The sequence below is a fragment of the Cololabis saira genome, chromosome 3, assembly GCF_033807715.1.
Source record: "Cololabis saira isolate AMF1-May2022 chromosome 3, fColSai1.1, whole genome shotgun sequence".
Taxonomy (NCBI): Eukaryota; Metazoa; Chordata; class Actinopteri; order Beloniformes; family Belonidae; genus Cololabis; species Cololabis saira.
In genome coordinates, this window is record NC_084589.1 from 51,735,446 (window position 1) to 51,747,916 (window position 12,471).

The 12,471-nt window shown below is 42.9% G+C and overlaps 2 protein-coding genes across 6 annotated transcripts in view; one reads left to right on the plus strand and one right to left on the minus strand.

Annotated features, from left to right (window-relative positions):
• scn1ba (sodium channel, voltage-gated, type I, beta a) overlaps positions 1-4,346 on the plus strand; it is a 39,830-nt gene extending 35,484 nt beyond the window's left edge. For both annotated transcript variants that reach the window (XM_061717783.1, XM_061717782.1), the window contains one exon: positions 1-4,346. This exon is cut by the window's left edge and continues 463 nt beyond it. The gene's annotated coding sequence lies outside the window, so the exon portion shown is untranslated.
• A 4,031-nt stretch (positions 4,347-8,377) lies between these two features.
• gramd1a (GRAM domain containing 1A) overlaps positions 8,378-12,471 on the minus strand; it is a 66,307-nt gene continuing 62,213 nt past the window's right edge. For all 4 annotated transcript variants that reach the window (XM_061717754.1, XM_061717753.1, XM_061717756.1 and 1 more), the window contains one exon: positions 8,378-11,660. In XM_061717754.1, the coding sequence (XP_061573738.1) occupies positions 11,559-11,660 (102 nt within the window). In that variant the 3' untranslated portion in view covers positions 8,378-11,558. The remainder of the gene's footprint in view (positions 11,661-12,471) is intronic.

The window sequence follows — 12,471 nt, forward strand, 5'->3', positions numbered from 1 at the left end:
AGATTTAAAACACACAACGCTGGTTAGTCAGACGAACCGTTCCAACATTCCAGTTGCAGATTTAAACTTTCAGGTGCTAAAACGCGAAAATCAGGCGGCGTCATCGTCCGTTTAAACAGATGAAGCAGAACTGAACTAAAGCACATTTATTTTGATAACTTACTGCAGCAGGTCGTTTTAATCATGGCTACCTTCAGTCCGGCCCAGCAGAGCTACAGAACAAATTATTTTGTAATTATTTCAGACAAAGAAGATAAACTTTTGGAAAAATTTGAGAATTATTTCACAGCGTTAGCTCAGTTATAATTAGCTCAATTAACATTAGCTCAGTTAGCATTAGCTCAGTTAGCATTAGCTCAGTTAGCATTAGCTCAGTTAGCAATAGTTCAGTTACCATTAGATCATTTAGTATTAGTTAAGTTAGAATTACCTCAGGTAGCATTAGTTAAGTTAGCATTAACTCAGGTAGCATTAGCTCAGTCAGTATTAGTTCAGTTAGCATTAGCTCAGTTAGCATTAGTTCAGCTAATGTTTACGCTAGCCACGCTTCCCCTAGTTACCGTTGCTAACTTGGACATGCTAACAGTTTTACGACAGCTACTGTCTCTATGAAAACCTTGTTCTTTTTTCTTAAACACAAAACCAACTTTTAGCGATTAACATCAGCTACTTGTAGCACTAGCTAGCTCACTTATCGGAGACAAAGTCGACGTAACTACAATTAAATAAGTTTGGCAGGTTTAAAATGATCCGAGAACATCCTGCTGGTTTTCTGGACGAGAAGCCGGAGCTGAATCCAAAGCAGGACTTTTGCTTTATTTTGTTTAGATTTTAGAAATTAATTTAAATAAAGTAAACTGAGAATAGCTGGAGTCAGTATTCCAGGTTCCCCTGAGGCTGTGATTTAACGTGTTTTTAGTCATAAATGCCATAAAACCGACGATCAGGATCTTCAGGGTTCCTCTGCGGAGCTGAAAACTACAGATGTCCCAGTTCGGGTCCCTGAGGAACTGATGCTCAACAGCCATTGGCTCATCTGTGTTTAGGGGGCGGGGCTTACTGATAAGTCCATCTTCTTTTTTTAAATTTAAATTTTTTCAACGAGAAACAGAATTACGACGGTTGTCCGAGCTAGCAGCTGCCGGGTCTTACGAACCACGGAGGAAATAAGAGCAACGCTCCAGAAATCCTCCCCTTACCGAAATGAAAATTGTGGCCAAAACCAAATCCGAAAATAATAATAAACACTTGGCCGAATACCGAACAATACCGAACATGGTTCTTCGCAGTTTTTCATTTATTTTGCCAATTTTTTCACCATTGCATAAATCAAATAAATTTGATTTAGGCATGCTTTTAAAAGAAAAAAATCTTTTACAAAATTACAAGGTAGAAAATATTTATTGAACATAAAAAACTGAACATGTTTTATTTTCCCAGCATTATGTTGTTTTGGTTCCACCTCCTGGTGAATGTTAGGTCAAATTCTTATGGGGTTAGTTTTTGGTTGGCCAACGATTTATGTTTGTGGTGCAACCGTTACGGGAGCGGCCAGTCTATTTCTTTATTTTACAACGCCGTTATTAATTATTCGTTTTTTCCCACTTATTCCACCGAACACCGAAAGTGTTTTTTTGCTATTTTCGGCCGAACAATTTCGGTTACCGAACAATCGGTGCAACAAAAGTGCTAAAGTAGATCACGTTTAAACCGCTACGTTGGCTAGCTGTTGCTAAGATGTTTCACTGCACACCAGAGTCCAGGTTCTGACTCGGTTCTGGACGTTTACACGGATGAACCGACCGACACCATCGTTCCGAGATCATTTTCAGACAATCAATGGAGCATTTTAGGACACTTTTAAAAACCCTAGCTGGCAGTAAAACAACGCAGGATACCCCGTTACATCGTAACATGTTTGAGAGGCGTAAACGCTGAGAAAATAACAACAATTCACTAAAAACTACAACATTTACACATTTGTAAACATTTAAAAATTCGCCACGTCATCGTTCAAACGTCATCAATACCTCTTCTGACCACATGGGGGCGTACAGATCTGTAGAAGCCAAACACGCCCCCCCATGTCACATTTATCCGTTTTAACTTGGCTATCTTAGCTTATGCTAATCTTTGATGCTAATTAACATCACTTTAATCACTTTATTCTGATTAAATCTGTCCAAACATCCTCATTTCAGCTCTGGCAGCAGTGAAAGGTTCAACCATGTTTAACAACGGTGATGACGACTAGTCGTTGGCTGCGCCGGCTGTCAATCACAAGTACACGCCCCTAATTAAACCCAGTGACTACGTTTCCATGCAGTCAAAATTCGGGTTATTGCTAATATTCCGGTTACTGAAACATTGGGAATATTCCGTTTACATGGCAATTAATCATTCAGGATATCTGGATCAAACCAGCGACGCACGGAGAACATGATGACGTAATTCCCGTAATTTCCTCTTCTTCCTGTATCCAAATTCAAAACAAATGCTGCTTCGTGCAACTTTTCTCTCACCTTCTTGTAAATCTTCTATCCCGGTACTTTCTACCGTCTACAAATGCAGAAATGTTCATATCCTTCATTACATTTATGAAGTGATTAGTCTCCTCCTGGTCTTGGTTTCTCCGTGTTTATAAGAACTTCCTGGACTCAAAAGACCAGGATTCCTTGTGAACAGAACATGTGCAGAAAACAAATTCCTGTTCCGTTTGATGGGGATATTCTGTTTGGTGTTTACATGACCCAATATTCAGGTTTTAAAAGGGTTTTTAAAAACCTGAATATGAGCAAATTCCGGTTATTCAAAGGAGTTATTGGTGTTTACATGGCCGTGCAAAAACGGGTTATTGCTGATATTCCGGTTTTAAAAGGGTTATTGATGCTGGAAACGCAGTGTTTGTAGGTTCATATAATTTTACCTGACGTGGTAAAGAAGTTCCCACCTGTGAAGTTGTCCTGGTTCTGGAACTGCAAATATGTTTATTTTACATTTTAACATCGAGAACTGCAACCGTTCCTCCTTCAGAAGTTAGAAACGTTGGTTCCTGGACACGTACGATCTTGTGATCTGCTGCCCCCCGGTGGTCAGAAGTGGAACTGCCACCGCAAGGTTTTCAGCTCAGTTAAAGGAAACCGCATTTATCACTCAAAAGAAATTCCCTTTAACCTTGTACTGTCTTTGGGTCAAAATGACCTAATTCTCCTATCCTTCTTTCCTCTCATATCTTCCTTCCTTCCTTCCTTCCTTCCTTACTTCTTTTTTCCCTTCCTTCCTTCTTTCCTCCTGCTCTCTCCTTCCTTCTTCCCTTCCTCTTTTTTCCCTTCCTTCCTTCTTTCCTTGTTTCCTTCCTTCCTTCCATTTTCCCTTCCTACCTTCTTTCCCTCTTTTCTTTCTTCCTTCCTTCTTTCTTTCCTCCCTTCTTCCTTTCCTCCGTCCTTTTTTGTTTTGACATTTCGGACTTAACGTTTTCGAGTTGTTTCTGACGAGCAGCAGAAACGTTACGAGCCGTCACCTGAAGCACAGAAGGTTTCAACGAGCACATAAGGGTTTAACAAATATAACGACGATACGACGTCCTGGAAACCTCCGCTCAAGTGTCTTTGTGTCGTCGTGGAAACTAAGGGCTCAGCTAATGCTGCGAACGCACCGCTAAACTAACCGTGTCCGGCGTGCCTGACGGACTGAAGCCAGAAAACCAAAAACGCGCCGCTGCAGTTCTCCGGTCGGCCACCGGGGGGCGGCAGAGCGCCGTCTCTCTGCAGTTCCCCGGTCGCCACCGGGGGGCGGCAGAGCGCCGTCTCTCTGCAGTTCTCCGGTCGGCCACCGGGGGGCGGCAGAGCGCCGTCTCTCTGCAGGAACCGGGAGTGCTGCAGGAAAGGTGCACTATCGTCGACATAAATGCATGAACGCTTTTTTAAAAAGCTTTTTTCTTAAAAGGTTCCGGCATCTTCGCCCTTTAAAGGACGTGATTATAGATGTGTCGCTTTTTTTCGTGCATGTAGCTGAAAAACAGGTTTCTCACGATGAGCTGCTTTGATTGGCTGGGTAAACTGTGACATCACAGATGGGCGGGGCTGATTTGCCTGTCTGACTCCGCCCACTAAAACCGTCCGCTATGAACGGAGCTGCAAAGACAGGAGGTTTTTGTAAAGTCTCTCTGTGGTATTTTGGCAAAAGAAATTGTTCCAGCTTTTAAGAAATCATTAAAAATAAAAGTCTTGTCTCCTTTAAGCACGAGATTCGGTCTCGCGGCTGTTTTCCTCCCAGACAGAAGATAAACTGCAGTTTTCTCTCCGTGTGCAGATGCTGATTGCCGTAATAAAGGGAAACTATGATTTACAAAAATAAAAGTCTGGAGTCTGTTTCAGTTTATTTTGATAATTTACTCACTTGCAGCAGGTTGTTTTAATGTCTGATACCTTCAGTCCGGCCCAGCAGAGCGCCAAAATAAATTATTGTGTAATTATTTCAAAGAACAGAAACTTTTGGAAAAATTAGATAATTCTTTCACAGCATTAGCTCAGTAAGTGTTAGTTTAGTTAGCATTATCTCAGTTAGCATTAACTCAGTTAGCATTAGCTTGGTTATAATTAGCTCAGTGAGCCTTAGTTTAGTTAGCATTAGCTCAGTTTGCATTAGTTAAGTTAGCATTAGCTCAGTTAGCATTAGTCAAATTAGCATTAGCTCAGTTAGCTTTAGCTCAAGTAGCATTAGCTCAGTCAGTATTAGTTCAGTTAGCATTAATTCAATTAGCATTAATTCATTCAGTACTAGTTTAGTTAGTGTAGTGAAGCCCAGCCAGAGTCAGCCCCTGTAAAATCCTATTTTTATATTATTAGTTTATTTGTTATATTTGGTTCATGTCTAGTGCATGGAAAAGTTATATTAATGCATTACATACGTTTTTTATGTTGCATTTTATGTTATGCTGTGTTGTGTGATTGTAGAGAACGTGACAGGCAGCATGTACTTTATTATTGTGTGTGTGTGCGTGCACGCGGGAAGAGCGTTAACGGTCCGCTTGGTTCCAACGGGAGCCCGCGGGAGCGCGCATCGGCAGTTGAGAGCAAAACAGCTGAGAGTGAGAACAGCTGAGAGAAGTCGACGTCGTGTCGAGCAGATAACTGTTGGTCCTTTAAGTTGTGGTTTCATGTCGATAAGTAACGTTGCTTATCGACATAAAGAGGAAGACACTTCCTGAAGATTGTACTGTCTCATGTACAGTAGTTTCGTCGGAGCTTTCTGACTAGTTAAGTTGGACTAGTCAGCCAGTTAGCTGCGTTAGCTCATGCTAACGCATCCTCCTGCTCACGGCTGAAACTCCGACGTCGGACAATCTGGAGAAGTCCCCCCGTCCTGAGGACCGGACCACCTGCCTGCCGACTGCCTTCATCAGCCCGCCACGCCCCCTTCTCATCCCGCACGGACCGCGGACATCTCCACCCTCCCCTCCGACTGAACAGCAGCGGGGCTCGGACGCCCCTCCCCCTGCTCACCCCTCCCGTCTGTGTTCGGGACTCGCTGTCATCTCCTTCACACAGAGCTCCACCCCCGGGCAACATGTCGACATTAGAATAGGATTAAATAGGGTTAATTCGGCATTGTATATTTACATAAGGTTTAGATTAGATAAATCAATTTGTGTGTTGTTTCTGTTGCACTAATAATAAGAAATTATCTATTTGGAATTTGTATATATTTTGTGTGATATTAAATTAGTGATTATTGTTTAACCCTTGCCCTCCCCATTCACTTTAGTTCCTTTAACTGGGTATCCACTAATATTCCTTAAGTCCATAGAGGACGCCAGGCAGCAGCAGCTATTTAGTTTAAGGTTTAAGTCCTTGTTTAAGTTTAAGTTAAGAGCAAGTAACTGAGTTATTGTTGATTTGTGGCCTCGTCGCTACAGTTAGCATTAGCTCAGTTAGCATTAGCTCAGTCAGTATTAGTTCAATTAGCTTTAGCTCAGTTAGCATTAGCTCAGTTAGCTTTAGCTCAAGTAGCATTAGCTCAGTCAGTATTAGTTTAGTCAGCATTAATTCAATTAGCATACATTTCTTTCAGTATTAGTTCAGTTAACAATTACTTAGTTAGCATTAGCTCAGTTATAATTAGCTCATTCAGTATTAGTTCAGTTAGCATTAGCTAAGTTAGCATTAGCTCAGTTAGCATTAGTCTAGCTAGTGTTTGCTCTATGAACTCACCCATCATTAAGCCCCACCCCCCCAGTTACCGTTACTAACTTGGACCGTTTCTCTGAAAACCTCGTTCCACCAATTTTTACACTAATTTTGAACAAAAAAAAACAACTTTTAGTGATTAACATCAGCTAATTGCAGCACTAGCTAGCTCACAGAGGAGCATCTCTGAACACGTGGAACGTTGAGGCGGACGTAGCCAGCAGAACCACCGGGTCAGTCCTGTCAGCTAACGACGATTAGCTCAGACTCTCCAGAACTGGACAACACGTTTCTGGTCTGATGAGTCGATTCTGCTGCGACGTTCGGATGGTCGGGTCAGAAGAAGGATTTTCAAAGTAAAATGAACCAATTCTGATCACAATAACCAGGATGAGAATGACTGAGGTTTCTCTGGTTTTATCTTCAGCAGGATTGAATAAAACCCACAGAAACAGACATTTAGAAATATATCCTGGTTCCATCAATCCATCCTTTTCTTCATCGTTCCTGTTGTCGTCTCTTTTCTACGGAAGAGTTAAGGGCCATGCAGGAGAAAAAATATTTGAGAGGGGAAGATTCTTTTTTATTGCGCACTTCAAGAAAAAAGTCGAAATGTCGAGATTAATGTTGAAATACAATTTCAAGAATAAAGTCGAAAACTTTGTGAATAAAGTCGAAATTTCGCCTTTTTTTCTCGAAGTGCAAAATGAAAAAAGAAAATCTTCCTCCTCTAAAATATTTTAATTTTTCTCCTGCCTGGCCCTAATACTCTTCCGTACAAACTCGAGAGTTACCAGAAAGAGCAATAAAACAAAACACACAATGTTGGGTTAGAAAACAGTAAAAAATAACAAAAAATAAATATAACCCTTTAGGGCACTCAAGTATTTTGAATCTAAGAGTTTTAAATCTCGAGGTTTATAAGATACAAGTTGTATACGTTTTTACACTTTTTCCAGTATTCAATTCAATTCAATTTTATTTATATAGCGTCTAATACAACAGAGTTGTCTCTAGACACTTTCCAGAGACCCATACCCAGAACATAAACCCCCGAGCAATTATTACATAAACATTGGCAGGTAAAAACTCCCCTAGTGGGAGAAAAACCTTAAGCCAAACAGTGGCAAGAAAAACTCCCCTTTAGGAGGAAGAAACCTTGAGCAGGACCAGGCTCATAAGGGGGGACCCTCCTGCCGAGGGCCAGATTGGGGGGTCAGGGACGGCAACAGCACAGCAGGCAGGTGGAAGCAGCAACGGGATGACCAGGGGTGGGGACAGCAGGCCAGCATGCAGCTCCCGAAGCTCCGGCCCAATCAGCAAGTCCCAGGTTGGGGTGCAGGGTCGGGGAAGGGTTGAAGGGAAGGGGTCAGGGAAAGACTTGTGCTCCGTAATGCAAGCTACAAGCCACCCACGACCACCTGCAGCTTCCGGTGTCCGGCAAAGGATGCTGCAACTTGGACAAAAGAGAGAAAAGGGAGAAGGGGGGGCCAGCACAAGAAACTACAGGAGCGACTCTGACACACTAGAGTTTCCACTACCTAGAGATTTACCAACACCAGCTAGAGGTTTACTAAACACTAACTATAGGCTTTACTAAACAGAAAGGTTTTAAGTTTAGTTTTAAAGGTGGAGGTGGTGTCAGCCTCCTTAACCCAGATTGGAAGTTGGTTCCATAGTAATGGTGCCTGATAGCAGAACGCCCGCCCTCCAAATCTACATTTAGATACTCTAGGAACTATGAGTAAACCTGCACTCTGAGAACGGAGAGCTCTGCCAGGAACATAAGGCACTATCAGGTCTTGCAAATAATGCGGAGCTAAGCCGTTTTGGGCTTTATACGCAAGTAATATTCATCCCAACAGAAGTGAGCATATATGGTAATTTACTCTGTAAAGGGTTCATACCCAAAAACATGATTTAGGAAAAGTTAATTTCTCCATTTCATTGAGTTTTATCAAAAACTTTGTCACCTTGGACCCAACATTTGTTCTTAAGTTGATGATGTTTAACATTTTCTAAAACGTTTATTCACAAATGTGTTATTCTGTAAATCAGTCGATGGCCATCACACTAACTTATTTATTCTATATCAGATTCCCACTGAAACTAAAACATAGAACAACTGATTTTTTGGGAGGAAATACTTGAAAAACATCAAAAATGACAGATGACAAATAAAAACTGAATATTTTCACTGTTGGAGAGTTTTTCCCCAGAACTTTTTTATTGCATGTTCATGTACTGAAGTTACTGGTAAAAGGTTAATATCCAAAAACATCATTCATAAAATGCTTCCTTTACGTTCCTCTAGATTATTGGTTTTTTTTTTGAGAAACTTTTTGTTTTTTGTCCCAAAAACACGGATCCGCTTAATTTTCTCGACAAGGTTGTTGCTAACAACGACAACAATGAGACGAAATAAAAATAAATAATTGAAAGAGTTGGGGGTTTTAAAGACATTTCCATCTAAATCTCTGGTGAAAAGTTCATATCCGTAGCCACGACGGCCGCCAGGGCCGTCCCCGTTCTCCTGTACTGCCCGTTCTGCCCAACTATCCGGACCAATCCAGTCCTCTACAGACCACTAGGGTCCGCCTCCGTTCCTCCGGTCAAATCCTTACGGAATAGTATCAGGGCCAGGCAGGAGAAACATAAAAATAATATTTTAGAGCAGCATTATGCACTTTGAGAAAAAAGTCGAAATGTCAAGAAAAAAGTAAAATAGTCGAGATTAGTACAATTTCGAGAAAAAAAATCGAAATGAGAAAAAGGCAAAATTTCGTTAATAAAGTTAAAATTTTGAAAAAAAAGGCGAAATTTCGACTTTATTCACGAAATTTCAACTTTATTCTTGAAATTGTATTTCAACATTATTCGCAACATTTCGACTTTTTTTCTCGAAATTACCGTATTTTCTGGACTATAAGCCGCACCTGTATATAAGCCGCATCCGCTCTATTAAAAAAAAAAAAGATATGAAAGCCGCAGATATTAATGTTGTTAGATTAGACATTTACTACATGTACAGAAGGATTTTGAACTGTAAATGATGTACATGTTTGTACCTAAATAGATCCTTTCCTAACAGTGTCTTTTAACACGGCAGCAACTGATTTAACAGCTGACTAAAACGGGACAGAACCAAGAAAAAATAACCAGTATTTATTGATCTATTTATCTGCGGTGGAAGAAAAATCCACAGAATAGCTGCACCTTTGTATAAGCCGCATGGTTCAAAACCTATGAAAAAAGTAGCGCCTTATAGTCCAGAAAATACGGTATATGTCAACATTAATCTCGACATTTCGACTTTTTTCTCAAAGTGCACAATAAAAAAAAATCTTCCTCCTCTCAAATATTTTTTCTCCTGCATGGCCCTGATCCTCTTCCGTAAATCCTCCTTGTGGTCCCTAAAAGGCGTTTTTAAACCCGGGGGGCGTAATTTCCAGGGCGTAGCCCCCAGACCGGTTCCCGCCACTGGACGCTTATCTTCTTGTATTTTTACCGTGTTTCTTAATTTAGCTTTTATCCGCGTTGCTGCTCTTTGAGAAGTAATTTTTATCTGTGAAAGGTGCTAAATAAATAAAGTTTGCTTGTCTAATATTTAATTTCTACTGAAGCTGAAACACTACGGAAGAGTGTTAGGGCCAAAATATTTGAGGGGGGAAGATTTTTTTTATTGTGCACTTTGAGAAAAAAGTTAAAATGTTGAGAATAATGTTGAAATACAATTTCGAGAAAAAAGTCGAAATGTCGAGATTAACGTTGAAATAAGTCGAAATTTTGCCTTTTTTCTCAACATTTCAACTTTATTCACGAAATTTTGACTTTTTTTTTTAAATTGTACTTCAACATTAATCTCGACATTTCGACTCCTCTAAAATATTATGTTTATTTTTCTCCTGCCTGGCCCTGACACTCTTCTGTAGAAACACTAACTGGATTTTCACAAATAAATTATTTCTGATAGAAAACTTACATTTCCAATTTTCTGATTTTGAAAATTCTTTACTAAAAAAAAAATCATTTTTTTTTAGTAAAAGTAAATATTACTGTTAACATCCACGGTACAAAAAAACATTTTTTTCTGATTTCCTTTTATTTTATTTTTCCATTTTGATGCGTTTAAACAGATATTTTTGTCCCTTCCGGGTCGCCGTAGTTCTGATCGTGATCAGCACAGCGGGATCCGTCTGTTTCTGAATAACGTTTGGGATTTTAACGTCCGGCCGGAGTCGGACCGGAACCTGGAAGACGGACTCGGGCAGAACCTCGTCTCCTCATCCCTCCATCCCTCATCCCTCCATCCCTCATCCCTCCATCCCTCATCCCTCATCCCTCATCCCTCCATCCTCCCAGAATCCCCTGCAGGTCCAGAGGGCGGCCCGTGCACAGCAGGGCCCGTTCACGTCAAACCCCGACGGCCGGAGGGACCGGGTGAGAGAAGGAGCGAGGGACGACACACACGTCTTTACACCAACCAGAAAAGATGAAGTAACGATAGAAAATGAACAGAATAAAAAGAACGTTCTGATTCAGCGCTCCAGAACTAAATACTGCGCGACGGTTTCCCTTTTTCTCCTCCGGGCCCGAAAAGTTCTGCTTGGTCCTTTTGTTTGGAGCCGGCTGGTCCGGTCTGACCCGGTTAGTCCGGTTAGTCCGGTCTGATCCGGTTAGTCCGGTCTGATCCGGTTAGTCCGGTCTGACCCGGTTAGTCCGGTCTGACCCGGTTAGTCCGGTCTGACCCGGTTAGTCCGACCCGGTCTGACCCGGCTCGCCAGCCGATGGGAGAACCTGAAATGTGGCGATGCAACATAAACGAGCAAAAAAATGTAACAGCCAGGACTCTCTCTCTCTCTCTCTCTCTCTCACACACTCACACACACACACACTTATAATAGTCATTATTTATACTTTGAAACATTCAGAAAGCACAAAAGTCACTGTTCTTTGTCGCCGCGGCGACGGCGATGGCCACGCCCCTGCGGCCGCGTCACAGCAGCATCACATGACTTCCTGTTACTTCCTGTTAGCAGGACGCGACTTGGGAGTGAGACTCAGGAATAAATACTGGGGGGGCGGAGCCTGGCGGCGAGGGGGCGGAGCTCCCGCTGGTCCCGACCCAGTGAGAGCCGGCGGCTCCGGGGCGGCGTGGACGACCCGGTCCACGCGCCAGCGGCCGCGGGAGGTTTATTGCTGCGGTTCCGGCGGCTCCGTGGTCTCGGCGAGTCCAACGGGTCGGAGCCGGCGGCGTCCGCTCGCCGCTTCAAGTCAGTCAGGAGGAGGATTCACGGCCCCGGCGCCCTGCCGGGCCCTGAGGCCCTGAGGTTCTGGTCCAGACGGTCCCCAGGGTCCGGACGGCCCGGGTCAGGCCTCGGTCAGCGGTTCCGGGGGGTCGTCGTCCGCCGGGTCCTGCTGAACCTCCGGCACCGCGATGTTCCGGTGCAGCTTCTCCAGAGACTGCTTCATCTGGAACGAAGCAGAAATTGTTAGGATTTCATGAAATTGTTAAGAGTTCGAAGGGTTTCTAGCACTGGGGGTTTTCTCTATTTATGCAAAGTAAGGCTGGGACTTTAGTGCGTTAATTTCGATTAATTAATTACAGAAAAAATAGCGCGCTAAAAAAAATAGCGTATTTTAATCGCATTAGTTTTTTCCCCTCGGAACATTTCTCACGGGACGATTTTCACACGGACGGCGCACCAACCAACCAGACCCCTGAGAGAGAGGCTGCGTCCGAAATCGCATACTTCCACCCTAATGATATTTACTGATATTTACTCAAAAGTGTGCCGAACTTAAGTATACTTTTTAGTATATCAGAACCAGAATCAGAATCAGGTTTATTAAGTCAGCTTAGAAAAACTGCTTTTGACTTCGGATACACCGGCGGCGACACGATGGTATTGTGCGCCTGTTTTTCCAAGGGTAACACTGGGATAGGGGGGGGGGGTATCCCGGCACAGTTCATCCAAGTGAGGGCCGCGGCCTTCATGGCGCTCGAACCCGGAAGGTGTTGAAGATGGGGGCAAGTTTGGTTATCAGTAAGTGTGTGTGAGTGGTAAGTCTGTGAAAACTTTGCCCCAGAGGCAGAGCTGCTCTCAGCCAGTGTCCTTGATGTTATCAGACGGCCCGGTACGGTTCTGAAAACAAGTCCACAGATGTTCCTGGGAGAGGGGAAGGCTAGTGGGGGCAGAGCCACTTGTTTACATTCCACCAGGGAGATTGTGACTGGAGCAGCGGGCCAGGCTGCCCTGTCGTGGTCAGATTATAGAATCAA